The 20950-nt window shown below is 41.9% G+C and overlaps 1 protein-coding gene across 2 annotated transcripts in view; it reads right to left on the bottom strand.

Annotated features, from left to right (window-relative positions):
* Positions 1-20950, bottom strand: part of LOC132825836 (prostaglandin G/H synthase 1-like) — a 105794-nt gene that overhangs the window by 36809 nt on the left and 48035 nt on the right. For both annotated transcript variants that reach the window (XM_060841370.1, XM_060841369.1), the window contains one exon: positions 21-164. In XM_060841370.1, the coding sequence (XP_060697353.1) occupies positions 21-164 (144 nt within the window). The remainder of the gene's footprint in view (positions 1-20; positions 165-20950) is intronic.

Here is a 20950-nt window from a genome sequence, read left to right on the forward strand (position 1 = left end):
GCTTTGATTACTGTTCCTACCTTTAGTTCCAGTTGGAGTTGGGCAGTCCTTTGGTACAGGTGGAAGTAATCGAGTAAAATAAGTTACGTTGGAGTAGCCCTCCCAGGAAAGGTAATCATAGTCAGAGTTGTAGGTAGGAGGGCTAGGGATCAAGTTTGAACGTGCTGTGAGAAGAAAATATACTGTTTTGAGTAATTTTGATAAAGGATAGTTGACATATTAAGTTTATTTTGTTGGTTGATTTAGGTAGTCGCAAAGGAAATTAATCATTTTGTATTTAGTTGTAGTGGAGAATTTGTTGTCCAGTTGACTAAACTAGTTATTGCTGACATAATTTCCTTAACATTATCATTTTGTTTCTTCACAAATATTAATCTTCTTTCAGGTTTTCTCATTTTATTTGGGGTCATCACATACAGGCTGATCACCCTTTCCCATCTCCTCCCAAAGGTCCCCCATTCACCTTCCAATCCTGCTGTGTTTAAGTCTCCCTTCACCATATCTTCCCATCCAGTCTTAGGCCTTTCCCTTCTTCTTTCTCTCCAGGGCGGTCACATTTCCATATTTTTCCATTTGAGCGAAGTGACTCTGCGTGAGCCAACTTTATTTAGATCCGAACAAAGTTTCCTCCAGACCTGTTCTCCTCCTGGTAATGTGGTGGAGTAGGGTTTCTGAGCACAAGTCTGCTGTATGCCTGCCTCCATTTGAAATCCCAGTGTCAGAGGAAGTGACTTTTCCCATGTTGCTGGTGCGCCTTCTTTCATGGATGGTGGGAATTGCACTGCAACCTGGTGCCATACTGCTCGCAGGGCAGAAGTCACTTTCACTTTGGAACACTTGGGGCCACTCATTCTAAATGGACATGGCCCTGGCAAATTAGTATTTCTACATTGTGCAGCCACACTTGGTGGCAAATGAAGAGTACTGGTCAGACTGGGTGGCTGATGGTGTCTGTGTTGGACAGGGACAAATGGAATGAACACCTAGTTTCTCCTCTTGTATACTTTAGCTGCACAAAAGAAAAAGGAGATGGAACACACAAAAAACTGGTCTCGCCCAAAATTTCCAACTGATTACATTGCTACTGGAAAACCCTACCTTGGGATGAGGCACTTAAGGTCCACTGAACTTTCCTGCATCACAATGTTCTGAACAATGTAATGACTTGTGAAAGTTATTCATTTCCTGATAGCTTTTAACAAAAAAATATAATTACTGAGGATGAAAACAAAGTTCAGTTGCAGCTGATATGGAAATTAAGTAAGTGAATGAGCAAATAATCCAATATAGTAAGGTTATGATAATTCAAAATGCAATATGCAAACAGCTAACACACTTTAAATAACTGTTATGGTTGGATTTGAGTAACAAATGAGCTCTCCAAATGCTTTCACCACCTCTGTCTATATTTGCATTGAAAAGTTGCCAGTTTGTATTTCAGGCTTATTCTAAAAATTACAGCATTGGTGTTGACTGGGAAAGATTGCAGAATGTTGCAACACAAAGGGATTCTGAGGGGTCCTCTTGCATGAATCACATAAACCTAGCATCCACATTCAGTGAGTAACATGAAAGGCAAATGGTACATTGCCTTTTATTTCAAAGGGGATTGAATATAAAAATGGGGAGGCCTTGCTAAAAGTGAACAAGTCAGACCATACCTGGAGAACTGTGAGCAGTTTTGATCACCATATCTAAGAAAATCTTGGAGGTAGTCCAGAGAAGGTTCACTAGGTTGATTCCAGCAATGGAGAGATTGTCGTGTGAGGAGAGGTTGAGTAGGGTGCACCTGCACTCATTGAAATTAAGAAGATTCGGAGGTGGATTTATTGAAACATCTAGGGTAAATGCGGAAAGCTTGTTTGCTCTTGTAGGACAATCCAGTACCAGAGGGCATAACCTCAGAATAAGGTGTCACATATTTAAGACAGAGCTGAGAGAGAATTTCTTCTCTCAGAGGACAGTGAATTTCTAAAATTCTTTATTGCAGAGGTTCATGAAGATTGAGTCATTAAATAGGCTGAGACAGCATTTTTCTTATTCAGTAAGAGAATCAAGGATTATAGAGAAAAGGCAGGAAAGTGGGGTTGAGGATTATCAGTTCAGAATGATCTCACTAAATGATAGAGCAGATTCGATAGGCTGAATAACTTAGTAGATATAAAATATGTGTGGAAATAGGCCCTTTGACCCAACAAGTCTATACCGACTCTCCAAACAGTAACGCACCCAGACCCATTCCCCAACACTATTACTCTACATTTCCCATGACTAATGCACCTAACGTACACAAACCTGAAAACTATAGGCAATTTAGCATAGTCACTTCACCTAACCTGCACATCTTTGGACTGTGGGAGGAAACTAGCGCACCTGGAGGAAACTCACACAGACATGGGGAGAATGTGCAAACTCCACACAGACTGATAGGCATCCGAGGCTGCAATTGAACCCAGGTCCCTGGCACTGTGAGGTAGCTGTGCTAACCACTGAGCCACCATGCCTCCCACTACTGCTCCTCCACCTTACGGTCTTATATCATCGTTCTTTCACTGGATCTAAATCCTGGAAATCCTTTCCAAACAGCACTATGCGTGTACCTACCAAAAGGAGGGCCGTGGTTCAAGAAAGTGGCTCACCACCATCTCAAGGGGCAATGAGAGACTGGTATTAAATGCTGACCAAACCAGCAGTGCCCACATCCCATTAAAAGTATTTTTTAAAAAACTAATGCAAAAGAAAAATCTATCAACTTCTATGACAGTAGCTTGTTGTGTATGAGAGATATGAGGAATGGAACAGTTCAGTCATTAGGAGGCACTGGAGCTAAATCTTAGCAGGGCAGTCTACAGTTCAAAAGAAGGACCCTACCAATATCCAGAGGGTTTGCTACTTGCAATTTAAAATTGCATCGTAAAAACAAGGACTGCAGATGCTGGAAACCAGAGTCTAGATTAGAGTGGTGCTGGAAAAGCACAGCAGGTCAGGCAGCATCCGAGGAGCAGGAAAATCAACGTTTCGGGCAAAAGTCCTTCATCAGGAATAGAGGCAGGGTGCCTGCAGAGTGGAGAGATAAATGAGAGGGGGTAGGGGTGGGGAGAAAGTAGCATAGAGTACAATAGGTGAATGGGGGTGGGGATGGAGGTGATAGGTCAGAGAGGAGGGTGGAGTGGATAGGTGGAAAGGAAGATAGGCAGGTACGACAGGTCACGGTGACGATGCTGAGCTGGAAGGTTGGAGCTGGGGTGAGGCGGAGGAAGGGGAAATGAGGAAACTGGTGCAATCCACATTGATGAGTGGTGCCATTGTAACTATGGAAGATGGACTGTTCTATGCAGCCAACAAAGAGACAGGCATAGCTGGGGCCCATACGGGTGCCCATGGCTATCCAACTACAGTTGACCAGAAGCAAGTGGGATAGACCCTTGCTCCAGTTTGGTTGCTTGGTCCCCAGTAGCGCATTGAGAGGGTAAGGGGAGTGGATGGTGGGAGGGAGTCAAAATTCCTACATTATGCCAGCTGTATGTTTCTAAATCTAGTGGTAATTAAGTATAGTGGATGCCCAAACAGACTTAGGAGTTCAGATGTACAGATCTTTAAAATGCAATGAACAGGGGCAGAAAATAATCAAGAAAGCCAAAAGAATGCTGGCCTTTATACCTAGAAGGCTGGACTACAAGGATACAGGCATTATACTGCATTTATACAATATTGGTTAGACCCCACTTGGAGTACTGTGAGTAGATCTGGGCATCCTGCCTTGGGAAGGATATATTGGCCTTGGAGGAGGTACAATGTAGATTTACAAGTTTGAGACCTGGATTTCGGGGTTAACTTTGAGACCAGATTACAAAATTAGGTCTGTTTTCTCCAGAATTTAGAAGGTTAAGGGGTGACCTGATCAAAGTCTTCAAAATATTAACAGAAAACACAGGGTAGGTAAAGATAAACTATTTCCACTGGTTGGGAATTCTAAACATTAGGACCAGACTGTTCAGGGCAGATGTTAGGAAGCACTTCCGTGCAAAAAGGGTGGTAAAGATTAGGAAGTCTCTTCAATAAATGACAGTCAATGCTAGATCAGTTGTTAATTTTAAATTTCAGAGAGATACATTTTTGTTAAGCAAATGTATTAACGGATAAGAGTCAAAGACAGATATGTGAAGTTAGGCCAAAAAACAGCCAGTATCTCACTGACTGGCAAAACAGGCTCGATGGGCTGAATGGCCACCTCTTGTTCCTAGGTTTATATGGTCTTTTGTTAGATGTTGCTCATTTGAACATTGTCTTCTGAAAGCTGGAGTTACTACACCTCCTTGAAGCTCCCATGCATTAACCAAGCTGATATAATCCTTCACTTATAACCATACCCCAAGACAATAAGAGAGCTCCTTTCGTGACTGTTTAAAGATTTGTTCCCTCAGATTTTCACACATCAGAAGGAGCTCATACCTGGAATTCTCCCAGGGAATAAAACTGTGTGTTTAAATCAATGAATTTGCTCTTGCTTCTACCTCAGAAAGTTCAATTTCCTTTTCAATTTCAGGGTAAGTGATAATATTAATCTGCTTCAGGCTAGTATCAGGGAGTAGGATGAGCTGAGTTGCCCTTCAAGAGGGTCGGATTGGACATATTGGATCAAATAGCCATTTTCTATGCTTTAATCATTCTGAGGTCATGGATTCAAACTGATGACTTCAGTGCATGGTCTAGGCACTTCACTGCTATGCTAAGGGAATGCAGTATTGTTGGAGATTTGGGCTGGAGTTTTAAGGTGGGGCTATGAACCAGCTGCCAGTGTGACTTCCCATCCAGAGCCGCAACAGTGTCAGTTTTGAAGGTTGCAAGACCTCGTCAAGCAAGGCATGGTTTCATGCCCTATTTATGGTACAGAGAACCTGACCTGCTTGCTTGGTGCCTGAAGCAAAGGCAGGTAGCAGCCATGATGGAGCCTGCTGCTGCCTTGCCAGGGAAGGCAGACAGCTCTTCAGAGAGTTTGTCATGTTCACTGAAAGGAAACAGCTCCTGTAGCTAACACAGTGATCTTATGTAGGACCCAGCTCAGTGACTCTCATGCACAGAAATGTCCCGGTGCAGAAAACAAACCTTCAGAAGTTTCTGCATCAAAACTAACATGCTGTGGATTAACATGCACCAGACTGTTGAGGTTTGCTGGAATTTGTTTAGAAAATTATCGCCCCGAGCACTCTACGAATTTAACGAGCTGCTCATTAGTGTTGAGCCGATTCTCTGTTCCCTCACACTGCCATCATTTTGAGAATGGTGGAATGTTTCAGTAGCATCAGGGATGAGCACCAGATTCAACTATCTAGCCCTGACCTTTGTTGGTATTTCAAAATCCAGCTCACTGATGTTCAAATAAGACTTTTACTCAAGTTCCTGCATGCTTGCTTTGAGTGGATTTGTTCCCCTTTTTTTAAGAAAAAAAAAGGAGAAGGAGAAGGAGAAAGAGATGTCCCAAGATAACCTTTATCATGACGGAATCAACGAAAGCAGATCAAGTTGCAATGCCTCTCATTGCTGCATACACATCACCACTGTGCTCAAGTTAACTAACTGCAGCTGCAATTCACAAATAGCTCATTGCATGTAAAGCACTATTGGACGTCCTGAGGATGTAAAAAAGCACAACATAAATGCAACTTCTTTTTTCTAAGGTAGCGGTACCTACATGTACTCACCCAAGTCTGAATTTTTGTTGGGTATTTTCCTACAGCGTTGCAGACTGCAGTACAATGGTGATGACATTGCTCTCATTAACAGTTTCATATGAAATTACTTCTCATTGTTGGCTTCATACTATAGTTTCCAGCAATTGCCTAGTGGTTGCTGGAATGTAGCAACCTCCAAATGGTCATCAGACCCATTGACAACAAGGAGAGTTAATGGAAATTAATTATTTCTAATCAGTAACTTTGAATATTTAGTTTAAGATGGACTGCTGGGCTGGCTCTGTGTTTATCTTACATTTAAGTATAACTTTATTTCATCAGGCTGAAGGAGCTGGAAACCAAAAATTATATTAATTTTGATGTGGAGGTGCTGATGTTGAACTGGAGTGGACAAAGTTAAAAAGCACACAACATCAGGTTTATTTGGAAACACTGACTTTTGGAGCGCTTCATCAGGTAGCTAGTGTGGCAGGATTATAGGACACAAACTTGTGTCATACAACTGATGCGATATGTTGAAGAAACCTAGATTGTTGTTAAATCATTAATCACTTAGAATAGGTTGCAGGTTTTGATTCATTAATGAATTCTATTCTACTAGTGATTCTAACATAAATACTTAATTGACTGTAGGAGATATCCAATAGTTGTGAAAATTGTTAGTTTAGTTCAAATCTTCCTTCCCGATGTGAATTCAACATTAAAAGCATTGAACTAGCCAATTCCTCACATCTCTCTTGTATTATTGAGCTCAGCAATTCTTCATAAAATGTGTCATCAACAGTGGTTCATTTCTCATCAGATTCAATCTAACTCTATTTTTAAATCAGTGTTCTCAGATTAGAATTACTGATTACAAACAGATTGAATATCAATCTACAGTTCCTTTCAACACACCCCTATGGCATTTAGAATTCTTATAGTGAGTAAGCAGATTATTCGGCCCATGCAGTTCACACCACTATTTCAAAGGGCATCCCACCCAGACTCAACCCCTACTCTATTTGCCAAGAGGTGCGAGGGAGGAGTGAAGGACTTCTGGGAAGTCATATATTTGTGTGATTGAGTTACTCGAAACACTACTCGGGTAGTGTCTCCCACCCATTCTCCTCCTTTGACCAAAAACAAAAGGTTCTGTGCACCAGATTGGTACGGTAACGAGTTTATTGTTTATTCCTTATTTTTCACCAGTCTCTTTGGGAATTTAGAATAGTGGGAATGGAGGTTAGGGCAGCCGAATGTTCCTCCTGCAGAATGTGGGAGGTAAGGGTCTCCACTAGTGTCCCTGCTGACTACATCTGCGGGAAGTGCACCCAATTCCAGCTCCTCAAAAACCACATTAGGGAACTGGAGCTAGAGCTGGATGAACTTCGGATCTTTCGGGAGGCAGAGGGGATTATTGAGAGGAGTTATAGGGAGGTAGTCACACCTCAGGTACAAGAAAAAGGCAAATGGGTTACAGTCAGGGGATGGAAAGGGAACCGGCTGGCAGTGCAGGGATCCCCTGTGGCCATTCTCCTCAACAATAAGTATACCGTTTTGGATACTGTTGGCAGGGACAACTTAAAAGGGGAAAGCCGTGGGGTACAGGGCTCTGGCACAGAGTCTGTCCCTGCTGCTCATAATGGAAAGGGGAAGAGGAGCAGAGCAGTAGTCACTGGGGACTCCATAGCTAGGGGGATAGATAGGAGGTTCTGTGGGGACAAGAGAGACTCACGGTAGGTGTGTTGCCTCCCAAGTGCCAGGGTTTGTGATGTCTCTGATCGTGTTTTTGGGATCCTTAAGGGGGAGGGAGAGCAGCCCCAAGTCGTGGTCCACATAGGCACCAACGACATAGGTAGGAAGAGAGATAGGGATTTAAGGCAGAAATTCAGGGAGCTAGGATGGAAGCTGAGAGCTAGGACGAACAGAGTTGTTGTCTCTGGTTTGTTGCCCATGCCACATGCTAGTGAGGCAAGGAATAGGGAGAGAGAGAAGTTGGACACATGGCCACAGGGATGGTGCAGGAGGGAAGGTCTTGGATTCTTAGATAATTGCGGCTCTTTCTGGGGTTGGTGGGACCTCTACAAGCAGGATGGTCTTCATCTGAACCAGAGGAGTACCAATATCCTGGGGGGGGGGGGAATTCGCTAAGGCTATTTGGATGGGTTTAAACTAATCCAGCAGGGGGATGGGAACCAAAATTGTAGTTCAAGTATAGAAAAGGTTGAGAGTAGGGAGGTCCAAAATCAAGTTTCAGGGACGCAAGATGGCACCGGCAAGCAAGAAGTTGGTTTAAAGTGTGTCTACTTCAACATCAGGAGCATCCGAAATAAGGTGAATGAACTTGCAACGTGGGTTGGTACTTGGGACCATTTCAGAGACATGGTTAGAGCAGGGACAGGAGTAGGTTCCAGGATTAGATGTTTCAGTAAGAACAGATAAGATGGTAAAAGAGGGGGAGGTGTGGCATTGTTGGTCAAGGACAGTATTACAGTTGCAGAAAGGATGTTTGGCGACTCATCAACTGAGGTAGTATGGGCTGAAGTTAGAAACAGGAAAGGAAAGGTCACCCTGTTGGGAGTTTTCTATAAGCCTCCGAATAGTTCCAGAGATGTAGAGGAAAGGATAGCAAAGATGATTCTCGATAGGAGCGAGAGAGATAGGGTAGTTGTCATGGGGGACTTCAACTTTCCAAATATTGACTGAGAACACTATAGTATGAGTACTATAGATGGGTCAGTTTTTGTCCAGTGTGTGCAGGAGGGCTTCCTGACACAGTATGTAGACAGGCCAACAACATGCAAAGCCACATTAGATTTGGTACTGGGTAATGAGCCCGGCCAGGTGTTAGTCTTGGAAGTAGGTGAGCACTTTGGTGATAGCGATCACAATTCTGTTATGTTTACTTTAATGATAGAAAGGGATAGGTATATACCACTGGGCAAGAGTTACAACTAGGGGAAAGGCAATTACGATGCGATTAGGCAAGATTCAGGAAGCGTAGGATGGGGAAGGAAACTGCAGGGGATGGGCACATTAGAAATGTGGAACTTATTCAAGGAAAAGCTCCTGTGTGTCCTAGATAAGTATGCACCTGTCAGGCAGGGAGGAAGCTGTAGAGTACGAGAGCTGTGGTTTACGAAGGAAGTGAAATCTCTGGTCAAGAGGAAGAAGAAGGCTTATGTTAGGACGAGATGTGAAGGCTCAGTTAGGGCGCTTGAGGGTTACAAGGTAGCCAGGAAAGACCTAAAGAGAGAGCTCAGAAGAGCCAGGAGGAGACATGGGAAGTTGTTGGCGGATAGGATCTGGGTAAATCCTAAGGCTTTCTATAGGTACTTAAGGAATAAAAGAATGACGAGAGTAAGATTAAGGCCAATCACGGACAGTAGTGGCAAGTTGTGTGTGGAGTCAGAGGAGATAGGGGAAGCACTAAATGAATATTTTTTGACAGTATTCACGCTAGAAAACGACAATGTTATCGAGGAGATTACTGAGATACAGGCTACTAGACTAGGTGGGATTGAGGTTCACAAGGAAGAGGTTTTAGAAATCCTGCAGAGTGTGAAAATAGATAAGTCCCCTGGGCCGGATGGGATTTATCCTAGGATCCTCTGGGAAGCCGGGGAGGAGATTGCTGAGCCTTTGGCATTGATCTTTAAATCGTCATTGTCTACAGGAATAGTGCCAGAAGACTGGAGGATAGCAAATGTGGTTCCCCTGTTCAAGAAGGGGAGTAGAGACAACCCTGGTAATTATAGACCAGTGAGCCTTACTTCAGTTGTTGGTAAAGTGTTGGAAAAGGTTATAAGAGATAGGACTTATAATCATCTAGAAAATAATAATTTGATGAGGAATAGTCAGCACGGTTTTGTGAAGGGTAGGTCGTGCCTCACAAACCTTATTGAGTTCTTTGAGAAGGTGACCAAACAGGTAGATAAGAGTAAACCGGTGGATGTGGTGTATATGGATTTCAGCAAGGCTCCCCTTCGATAAGGTTCCCCACAGTAGGCTATTGTACAAAATGCGGAGGAATGGGATTGTGGGGGATATAGCAGTTTGGATCAGTAATTGGCTTGCTGAAAGAAGACAGAGGGTGGTGGTTGATGGGAAATGTTGATCCTGGAGTCCAGTTACCAGTGGTGTACTGCAAGGGTCGGTGTTGGGTCCACTGCTGTTCGTCATTTTTATAAACGACCTGGATGAGAGCGTAGAAGGCTGGGTTAGTAAATTTGCAGATGACACTAAGGTCGGTGGAATTGTGGATAGTAACGAAGGATGTTATAGGTTACAGAGAGACATAGATAAGCTGCAGAACTGGGCCAAGAGATGGCAAATGGAATTTAACACAGACAAGTGTGAGGTGATTCACTTTGGTCGGAGTAACCAGAATGCAAAGTACTGGGCTAATGGTAAGATTCTTGGTAGTGTAGATGAGCAGAGAGATCTCGATGTCCAGGTACACAGATCCTTGAAAGTTGCCATCCAAGTTGCCAGGGTTGTTAAGAAGGCATACAGTGTTTTAGCTTTTATTAATAGAGGGATCGAGTTCCGGAACCATGAGGTCATGTTGCAGCTGTACAAAACTCTGGTGCGGCCGCATTTGGAGTATTGTGTACAGTTCTGGTCACTGCATTATAAGGAGGATGTGGAAGCTTTGGAAAGGGTGCAGAGAAGATTGACTAGGATGTTGCCTGGTATGGAGGGAAGGTCTTACGAGGAAAGGCTGAGGGACATGAGGCCGTTTTCGTTGGAGAGAAGAAGGTTGAGAGGTGACTTAATAGAGACATATAAGATAGTCAGAAGGTTAGACAGAGTGGACAGGGAGAGCCGTTTTCCAAGGATGGTGACAGTGAGAATGAGGGGACATAGTTTTAAATTGAGGGGTGATAGATATAGGACAGTTGTCAGAGGTAGTTTCTTTACTCAGAGAGTAGTAAGGGTATGGAATGCTTTGCCCGCAACGGTAGTAGATTCGCCAAATTTAAGTACATTTAAGTCGTCATTGGACAAGCATATGGATGTACATGGAACAGTGTAGGTTAGACGGGCTTCAGATTGGTATGACAGGTCGGTGCAATATCGAGGGTCGAAGGGTCTGTACTGCACTGTAATGTTCTATGTTCTATGTTCTATCCCAGTAACCCTGTATTTCCCATGGTTAATCCACCTAGCCTGCATACCTTTGGACTGGTGATGGAAGGAGACAGATGGAAAGATGGAAAGAATCTCTATCCTCACCATCCATTGCACCAGACTACAACATACTTATAAAAGTGTTTGTGGTCTCAGCAACTTGCACTTCCTGTGTGAACCTTAGCGTATCACTCCATCACTAAATGGGGTTTATTTCAACTGATTCAGCATCATCTGCTGTTGTGTTTTTACTAATTCAGACAATGCACTCAAATGCACAAATTTAGTTCAACTCCATCCATCAGCATGCTTCATTTAGAGAATTATTGTCCTCATATACTCCATGGGCTTCCTTCCAGACACTAGAAACATACGTGACTGGTTTAATTTCAACCTTTGAATTGACAAGTCAATTCTACACATTAAAGTTATAGATTACTCAAATTCACTAACTTACATTATACTGTTTCATAGGGTGTAGGGTTGGCTGAGAGTTTGGTCAGTGCTGAAACAGCATCCAACTATCTTCGTAAGCTCATTAGACTCCATTGCTGCCTGAGGTACAATTGCTCATCTACTCTCAGTATCTTTCAGTGAATCTTTCAAATTTCTGTTTCCAACACAATTTGAATAGTTTTCACTAAAGCTCTGTTTTTTCTGGGACTGTAAGAAAACTGATTTCAAAGCTCCAAAGTTTTCCATTATTCAATAGAGATTATTGATGAAATTGTCCACAGATTTCCATGGAAGCTTAATACTTCTGATTAATGTTACTCATTTAAGAATTCTGTTGGTACTCAAATTGAACTACTTTTCAAAAGCTTTTAAAACCTTATCAGAAGTAACTGTGGTTTTAAAAATATTCTTGTGATTTATAATGTCACCTGCAAAAAGACCCACTGAATACAATAGCATATCAACCTGGTCAACTTCAGATTTGGGATTTAATTCAAAGCAATTCTGTTTCTTAAGAATTATTTTCCCCCCATAAGTCTTCTTTTAACACTTCTGACCTTGAATCTACTAGAAACTATTATTTACCTTTCTGGTTATACTTAATGTGTTTATTTATTCCTATTATTTGAAAGGGCTTTTAAGTCTGCTGCATTTTAATGTTGTTTCTAATCTGTTGTCTTTAAGTATCGTATTCCTACATTAAATTAACACAATTTAAATTTTGTGTCTTAAAGACTTAAAATTTGAAAACCACTATGATATAACAATATTTTCCTTATCTGCAGGCTTTTAAATTTTGTACTGCAGCAAAACTATATGAAATTCTTCCAATAGGGCTTTAAATTATGTAAATAGCTAATCTTTACTGCCATGAAGTTTTAAAATTCTGTTTCACGAAACACTCTGTTATTCATTCTCGAGCTTTAATCCATTTTTAGCAATAAAAATGGTGGTTTTCTATACTTTACAGGGCTTTGACACCATCTGCAGCCAAAATGAATGCTTTGCACTTTTTTGTGGACAAAAAGGCCCTCACAACCAACAAGTCCTCTTACACAATATTTTAAATTAACCATGACTGTGACCTTATGACCTTCCCACCAAAATCATGCTTAAGTTCCAGGTATCCTGATCTTAGTAAAGTCTTCTGTTTCTTCTAAGTTCTTTCTCCTGTTGGACTCTTCCTTCCAATTAATTTTAAATTGTCCTTTTTTTTGTCTTAAATAGAATTTGTGATCTTTAAGTACTGCAGTTCTGTGATAAATTATTTTTTTCAGGCACTTGCTCTGTCCCTTGCAACTGTGCCTCATGCAGCCTGCTCATGGTAGCGGCTTGCTTTGGGAGGTAAGAACTCCCTTCACTCCTGTTCCTTCCCTGCCTGGTCTTTGCAATGTTTTTGTAATTTTCTTCCCCTTTTCCAAATCTCTAACATTACATCTGGGATGTTCAATTGCTACCTCAAGAGCCTCCTTCTCTAAGGTTTCTGTCTCTTCCAAGTGTAGCTAGCTTTGGCTACCTTCTTAGTCCACAGTGTTTCTTTGGACATTTTTTTTTTAGATTACTTACAGTGTGGAAACAGGCCCTTCGGCCCAACAAGTCCACACCGACCCGCCGAAGCGCAACCCACCCATACATTTACCCCTTACCTAACACTACGGGCAATTTAGCATGGCCAATTCACCTGACCCACACATCTTTGGACTGTGGGAGGAAACCGGAGCACCCGGAGGAAACCCACGCAGACACGGGGAGAACGTGCAAACTCCACACAGTCAGTTCCCTGAGGCGAGAATTGAACCCAGGTCTCTGGTGCTGTGAAGCAGCAGTGCTAACCACTGTGCCACCGTGCCGCCCGTGTCTGAGGTAAGGTCACAGTGAACACAAACCGTTAACTCTGTTTCTGCCTCCAAAGGATTGGGTTTCTCCAGCATTTTTGGCATTGGTAGCAGATTCCCAGCATCTTCAATATTTTGCCTTTATTCCAATATCTGTGCAGCCTAATCGGGTGATTTGGCAATCTGAGAGCAGCCTGTGCTCATTCCACACAGCTTCAAGAGGTCCCTGTGTCTCAGGGTAAAACAGGCTGTCTCTTTTTTGGCTTCGAAAAGCTTGGAGAAAGTTTTGACAGGTCTGAAAAAAAAGTTTTGTTTTTTAAAATAAACTGATCTCACTATAAGGTATCCTGTCAATCAGCAGCCATGGCAAGGGGAGTATATTATTCAGTAGCAAGGACATAGTGTTAATGAGTGCAAAGGAGGATCTTCTCAGGATAGCTACCCATCAGAATCCTTTGACAGAACCAAGCTATTTGCATCGTTGCAGAAGTGGTGAAATGTGACAAAGGTTGCAGGATATAACTAGGACAAGTACACCACTTAAGTTAAGCCCTATATCATGTCAGTACAGATACCAACACCACTTTTCAATGAGTCACAGCAAAGTAAAAGGCAACCACAGCAAAATTGGTCTCATAAAAGCAATCAAGATAACACATTTGACCCAGATCTTGGATTATAGAGTTGTACAACACAGAAAACAGCTCTTCAATCTAACTTGTCCATGTTGACCAGAAATTCTAAATTAATCTAGTCCTGTTTGCCAGCATTTGGTGCATATCCTTCTAAACCCTTCCTATTTCATGTATCCATCCAGATGCCTTTTAAATGTTGTGATTTTACCAGCCTCCACCACTTGCTCTGGCAGCTCATTCCATACACGCACCACCCTCTGTGAGAAAATGTTGCCCCTTAGGTCTATTTTAAATCCGCCTCACTTGAAATCTAGTTTTGGGCTCATCTACCCTGGAAAAAAATACCTTGGTTATTCATTCTGTCCATGCCCTTTATGACTTTATAAACCTCTATAAGTTCACCCCTCAGCCTCCGATGCTCCAGGGAAACAAGCTCCAAACTATTTAGCCTCTCCATATAGCTCAAACCCTCCAACCTTGGCAACATCCTTGGAAGCCTTGAACCTGCACTCCAAGGTCTCTTTGTTTAGCAACACTCCCCAGGACCTTACCATTGAGTGTATAAGTCCTGACCTGATTTGCTTTTCCAAAATGCAGCACCTCACATGTATCTAAATTAAACTCAATTTGCCACTCCTTGGCCCGTCGGATCAAGGTCCCATTGTACTCTGAAGTAACCTTCACTGTTCACTACACCACCAATTTTGGTGTCATCTGCAAACTTCCTAAGCATTCCTTCAACATTCACATCCAAATCATTTATATAAATGACAGAAAGCAATGGACCCAGCATGGATCCTTGCAACACACCAATGGTCACAAGCCTCCTGTTTGAAAAGCAAACCTCCACTAACACCCTCTGTCTATGACCTTCAAGCCAATTTTGTACCCAAATGGCTAGCTCTCCCTGGATTCCATGCGATCTAATCTTGCTAATCAATCCACCATGTGGAACCTTGCCAAATGCCTTGCTGAAGTCCATCGAGAAACTTTCACTGCTCTGCCTTCATCAATCTTCATTTACACCTCTTCAAAAAACTCAATCAAGTTAGTGAGATAAGATTTCCCACACACAAAGCCATGTTGACAATCAATTATCAGTCCTTGCCTTTCCAAATACATGTAAATCCTGTCTCTCAGAATCCCCTCCAATAACCCCCCCACCACTGACATCAGGCTCATGGGTCTATAGTTCCCTGGCTTTTCCTTACCACTGTTCTTAAATAGTGGCACCACATTAGCCACTATTCTTCCAGTCTTCCCACAGCTCACCTGTGGCTATCAATGATGCAAATATCTCTGCGAAGGGCCGAGTAATCACTTCCCTAGCTTATTACACAGTTCTGGAAAACACCTGATCAAGTCTCAGGGATTTATTCAACTTTCAAGATATACAACACCTCATCCTTTGAAATATGGACACTTTTCCAGATATCACTATTTATTTCTCTACATTCTCTAGCTTTCACGTTCTTCTCCACAGCAAATACTGATGCAAAATATTCATTTAGTATCTCGCCCATCTCCTGTGGGTCCACATATAGATGGCCTTATTGATCTTTAAGGGACCCGATTCTAACCCTAATTACTCTTTCGTCCTCAATGTATTTGTAGAATCCCTTTGGATTCTCTTTAACCCTATTTGCCAAAGCTATCTAGTGTCCCCTTTTTGCACTCCTGATTTTCCTTGAGTATACTCCTACTGTCCTAATACTTCAAGAGATTCACTCCATCCCAGCTGTCTGTACCTGCCATATGCCTCCTCCTTTTTTTCTAGTTATCCAGCATTCCATACTCCTACCAGCCCTACCAACCTTACTGGCTCTGGACTCATGTTATCTAATTTTTGTAGGCCTCCCACTCTCCAAACATCCCTTTACCAATGAATAACCTCTCCCAATCAACTTTTGAAAGCTCTTGCCTTATACTGTCAAAATTGGCCTTACTCCAATTTAGAACTTTAACTTTTAGAACAGGTCTATCATTTTCCATAACTATTTTAAAATCAATAGAATTATGATCACTGGTCCTAAAGTGCTATCCCACTGACTCGGTCACTTGCCCTACTTAATTTCCCAAGAGAAAGTCAGGTTTTGTTCCTTCTCTAGTGGATACATCCACACTGAATAAGCAAATTTTCTTGTACACACTTAATATATTTCTCCCCATCCAAGCCCTTAACACTATGCCAATCTATACTTGGAAAATTAAAATCTCCTACTATTACAACCATATCATTCTTACAATATTTGAGATCTAACAAATTTGATCCTCAATTTCCTGCTGACTACTGAGGGGGGGGCCTATCCTACAATCCCAAAAAGGTGATCATCTCTTTCTTATTTCTCAGTTCCACCCAAATAACTTCATTAGATGCACTCCCAGGAATATCCTCCCTTAGGGATTCTAGGTAATCCAAGATGGAGGATGGGAAAAAGTTGTGGCTGTAAGAGCCGCAACTTTTTTGAGGTATTTTTAGTGATATTTCCTCAAATTCTAAGAGAGGTAATTACTGTTTTATAAGCTGTTGCATGGTATTGCAATTTTAAAAAGGAGGAAGAGACACAAAGCATTGACCACATGGGAAGTGAAAAAAACGGAGATGGAATGAACTACCAGATGAAGTGATGGAGGCTGGCATAACTACAGCATTTAAAAGGCATCTGGATGGGTAGATGAATAGGAAGCGTTTAGAAGGATATGGGCCAAATGCTGGCAAATGGGACTAGATTAATTCAGGATATCTGGTTGGCATTGATGAGTTGGACCGAAGGGTCTGTTTCCAGGCTACACAGCTCTACAACTCTAAGTACAGCTGTAATGTTATCCCTGACCAAAAATGTCATTCCCCCTCCTCTCTTACCCCCTTTTGTATCCTTCTTAAAACTTCTATACCCTGGAATATTAAGCTGCCAGTTTCTTTAATAGCTACAAAATCCCAGTTCCATGCTCCCAATCATGTTGAGTTCATCTGTCTCTTGTATTGAAATAAATGCAGTTTAATTTATCAGACTTATCTCATTTTCTGCCTTGACTATTTGTCATGCTCCTCTTCTCAGCTGTATCAGCGTTAAACGTTGCTTCTCTCACCACCTCTTTGGTTAATCATGAGAACATTACAATTGTCAAATCGTCACTTGGTAATGCAGAACTTGAGTATCACTGAGGAAAGGGAACTTGCAGGTAAAGCTTTTTGTCTTGCATTCATCAGGAGAGAATCACAGGAATTCCAAATATCAAAGAGAGCAACAATTTATACTGCACGAGAAGAGGGTGATGATTGATTGTCAAATCGATTCTGATTGAGAGAGAAGCAATTATGGACAATGCTCCAAGGAGCAATTAATTGCCAAGTTTTTGTTTAAATTCAGATATTACAAGTTGATTAGTTAAGGCATTACTGCAGTGCTCCAGGGAAGCTCAGCATGATCTGGACAAATAGCATCTTGCTTTCTGCTGGGGACCGTGCAGTCTTTGGAATTCAATATCAAGTTCAATAATTTTAGAGCCTGAACACCTTTTCCTTTATCATCTCCCACACCCCAGATCCTGTCATAATATGAATTGCTTTCAGTCGAGAGTGTAGAGCTGGAAAAGCACAACTGGTCAGACAGCATCCAAGGACAGGAGAATCAAGTGCAAGCCCTTCATCAGAAAAGCCACATTCCTGATGAAGGGCTTACGTTCGATTCTCCTGTCCTCAGATGCTGCCTGACCTGCTGTGCTTTTCCAGTGCCACACTCTCAACTCTGAAGTCCAGCATCTGCAGTCCTCACTTTCTCCATGAATTGTTCTCAGCAGAGTCAACCCAATGTCACCTACTTATTGTCACCATTGTCAGGTTTTCTCCTTCTCTGGTTTACTATCAACCAAACTAACTTTCTTTCTCTCACTCTGGGCTCAATCTCCATCTATCTGCTCACCCAATCCCTCCTCCCATGCCTCGCTATCCTCTATCTTCAGCAAATACACCAATCTTTTCCTAGCTACTATCACTTCTTTCCACAGATGTTGCCAGCCCTGCAGAGGTATAAGAGATTTGTACAGAGGAATTTTCAATTTCTCAGGCAATTGCCTTATCTCAATGTACGTGATGGATTTTACAGGGTCCCAAAACACAACTCCAATTTATGCTGTCTAGCCTTCAGAAAATTTGAGATCCTATGTTTAATTATATCGATTGCTCAGTTAATGCAAGTTCATAAGTTCACAAGGTATAGGAGCAGAATTAGGCCATTTGGCCCACCAAGTCTGATCCACCATTCTATCATGGCTGACATGATCCTCACACCCATTTTCCTAGTCACCGAAATATAGTCACATAAAGCTGCGGCCATTCTTCTACAACAGAATATAAGTTTGTTATAAAAGAAATAAAACAAAGAAACCAAGTTATACATCGCAGTTAAAAAATCATGCCGTAAGTATTAAACCAACATGTCTCCCAACACTATCCATTACAGAGACTCAAGTCCGGAGAAATTATCCTGCTGCATCAAGTCTAAGTTTTTAAATGCTCCTTCCATTTTCTTTCTCTAGAGCTTCGGAGCAATTTTATGCTTCCTCACATGTTTGATGATATGAAACTTTCACAATTCTGATGGCTTAAACATTTGCAATTCTAACTATATGAAGATTTCTATCCCAAACTCTCCTAGCCTGGAAGCTTCACAAACTAAGAAAAAATTCTGTTGCCATCACTGGTTTCCTCTGAACTGAATTCTGCTCGGCGAGAAACTATAAACTTGCTTCTGACCAGAACACTTAATTCTTTTTAACTAAAATTGTGATTTTGGAACTGAACTGAACTGAAAACAACACCAGTGATTTAATGTGTTGACACTGCCTGTCATTAAACTAAATGTATAAACATTTTATTCCATTAACACTCTCAGGATTCTCCCAATCACATGTTTTCTTGGAACTGATACATTTAAGTTACTGCTTCAGAATGACTTTCTATCCTTTTGGGCCATATTCAAATACGATCCAAATCCCTGGAATAACAATAACACATTTTACAGACATTTCTGGTCAGAATATTGAGTACAGGAGCTAGGAGGTCATGTTGCAGCTGTACAGGACATTGGTTAGGCCACTGTTGGAATATTGCAAGCAATTCTAGTATCCTTCCTATCTGAAAGATGTTGTGAAACTTGAAAGGGTTCAGAGAAGATTTACAAGGATGTTGCCAGGGTTTGAGGATTTGAGCTATAAAGAAAGGCTGAACAGGCTGAGGCTGTTTTCCCTAGAGGTTCAGAGGCTGTGGGGTGACCTTACAGTGGTTTACAAAATTATGAGGGGCATGGATCAGGTAAATAGACAAAGTCTTTCCCCTGGGGTCGGGGAGTCCAGAACTAGAGGGCATAGGTTTAGGATGAGAGGGGAAAGATATAAAAGAGACCTACGAGGCAACATTTTCACACAGAGGGTTGTACGTGTATGGAATGAGCTGCCAGAGGAAGTGGTGGAGGCTGGTATAATTGCAACATTTAAGAGGCATTTGGATGGGTATATGAATAGGAAGGGTTTAGAGAGATATGGGCCGCTTGCTGGCAGGTGGGACTAGATTGGGTTGGGATATCTGGTTGGCGTGGACTGGTTGGACCGAAGGGTCTGTTTCCATGCTGTACATCTCTATAAGTGTCTTACTGCCTAATTGAGATGGGGCAACTGAAGAACACAGAATGGTCCTGAGAGGCCTGTCAAAGTTGGGTGTGGGCACGGCCTCTGTGCCCACATAGAACACACCATTTACCTTTCATGACACATCCTATCACCAATCCAGCTGGCAATTTTGTGATATTTTGCAAAGGCTGTGTAGGCATTTTAAATTTAAATGGACCCTTCTACCAGCTAAACCAATGATGGACATCAGACGTAAGAACTGTTCCTTCTGATTAATCTTGGTAATGACAGGAAACGTCATATTGTCAAATAACACATATTTGCATGTAATTTGAATAAGTCCAGTGCTATTTCAGAGGGGTATTACACACTGAGTAACACTTTCAACAAAAAAAATCCCAAATACACAGGAAGTTAACAACACATGAATCATCTGCCCTTTTGCAACTTGGAAGAGGATTTTTCAGTTAACACATCTTCTCTAAGTAGCTCTGTAAGTTGATAGCCGCACAGTTTTGGTGCAAAGTGAGACCTGGGACTTGTGGATGACTCCCAGCTAAAATTGTGATACTTAGCATGTGTGCAGTGTGAAGATTCAGGGTGAAGTGTCCCTCAAATGTAACCATCACTCACATTTGGTTTATTCTCACATTCCCACCATCCCAGAAAACATTTGTAATCCTAGCAGGAAGAGTTTCACGCTGAATTCGAGTAGATCGCCTGTCGAGATGGACCAGTCAAACAATCATGGACAAATTTCTATTCAGTTGTTTTGTAAACACTCTTTGCAAATGGAGTAAATGTTTCACAGTGTGCACAACAAGGTTTCGCAAATAATAGGATCTTAAAGCCTCCCCTCATGTTGTCCTGGGACTGGTCATCAGATGGTGTGAAGCAGAAGAGACTACTAGCCCATCCAGAGAGCAGGACATTCAGGGGGCTTGGAGCAATTCCTTACAGCAACAGAACTGGAAAGTGGGACACTTCAAATAAGAAATAAAAAAGTCAAAATAATGCATTTGAAAATTAGGAAAGGAGGTTTCTTCTTAGAAAAAATGTTAGTTCTTGAGGTAGGCAAAATCTTGTTGGCTTGAATTGAAATGAAATTTAGATTGCTTTATGACTGATAGTGAGAGACTGGGTCAGAGTGGGTGTGTAGGGTCCAGAAAGCCAGAAAATGTGCCAGACTTAAAGGCAGCACCTTATATAATTTCATACCTAACCAGCCAGATTGGAAGGCTGTCAGGGAGGTACATGAAGAAGTAGAAGACATGAGATAAATGCAATGTCAGAGAGAGAGGGCCTGAGAGATCAGTTAGCAACCAGAGAGGTAGATCTGGAGCTAAGTAGCAGGAAGGGTTTGTGTTTGGGGTATGGTAAATGTAGGTTAGGTAAATGAGTCAAGAGGGAGCAATTGAGTTTTATTTCCTGACCTATAAGCAGTGCTGGAAAGAAACTTAGCTACAGAACCCTATCATTCTCAGTGCAACCCATGGTTTCCCAGACACTAACAAATGTGACCTAAAATTTAAAATCTAAAGGCCTCCAGAAATTTGCAGTCTGGAACAAGATTGAAATATTTAGATTA

This window comes from Hemiscyllium ocellatum, chromosome 21 (genome assembly GCF_020745735.1).
Source record: "Hemiscyllium ocellatum isolate sHemOce1 chromosome 21, sHemOce1.pat.X.cur, whole genome shotgun sequence".
Lineage (NCBI taxonomy): Eukaryota > Metazoa > Chordata > Chondrichthyes > Orectolobiformes > Hemiscylliidae > Hemiscyllium > Hemiscyllium ocellatum.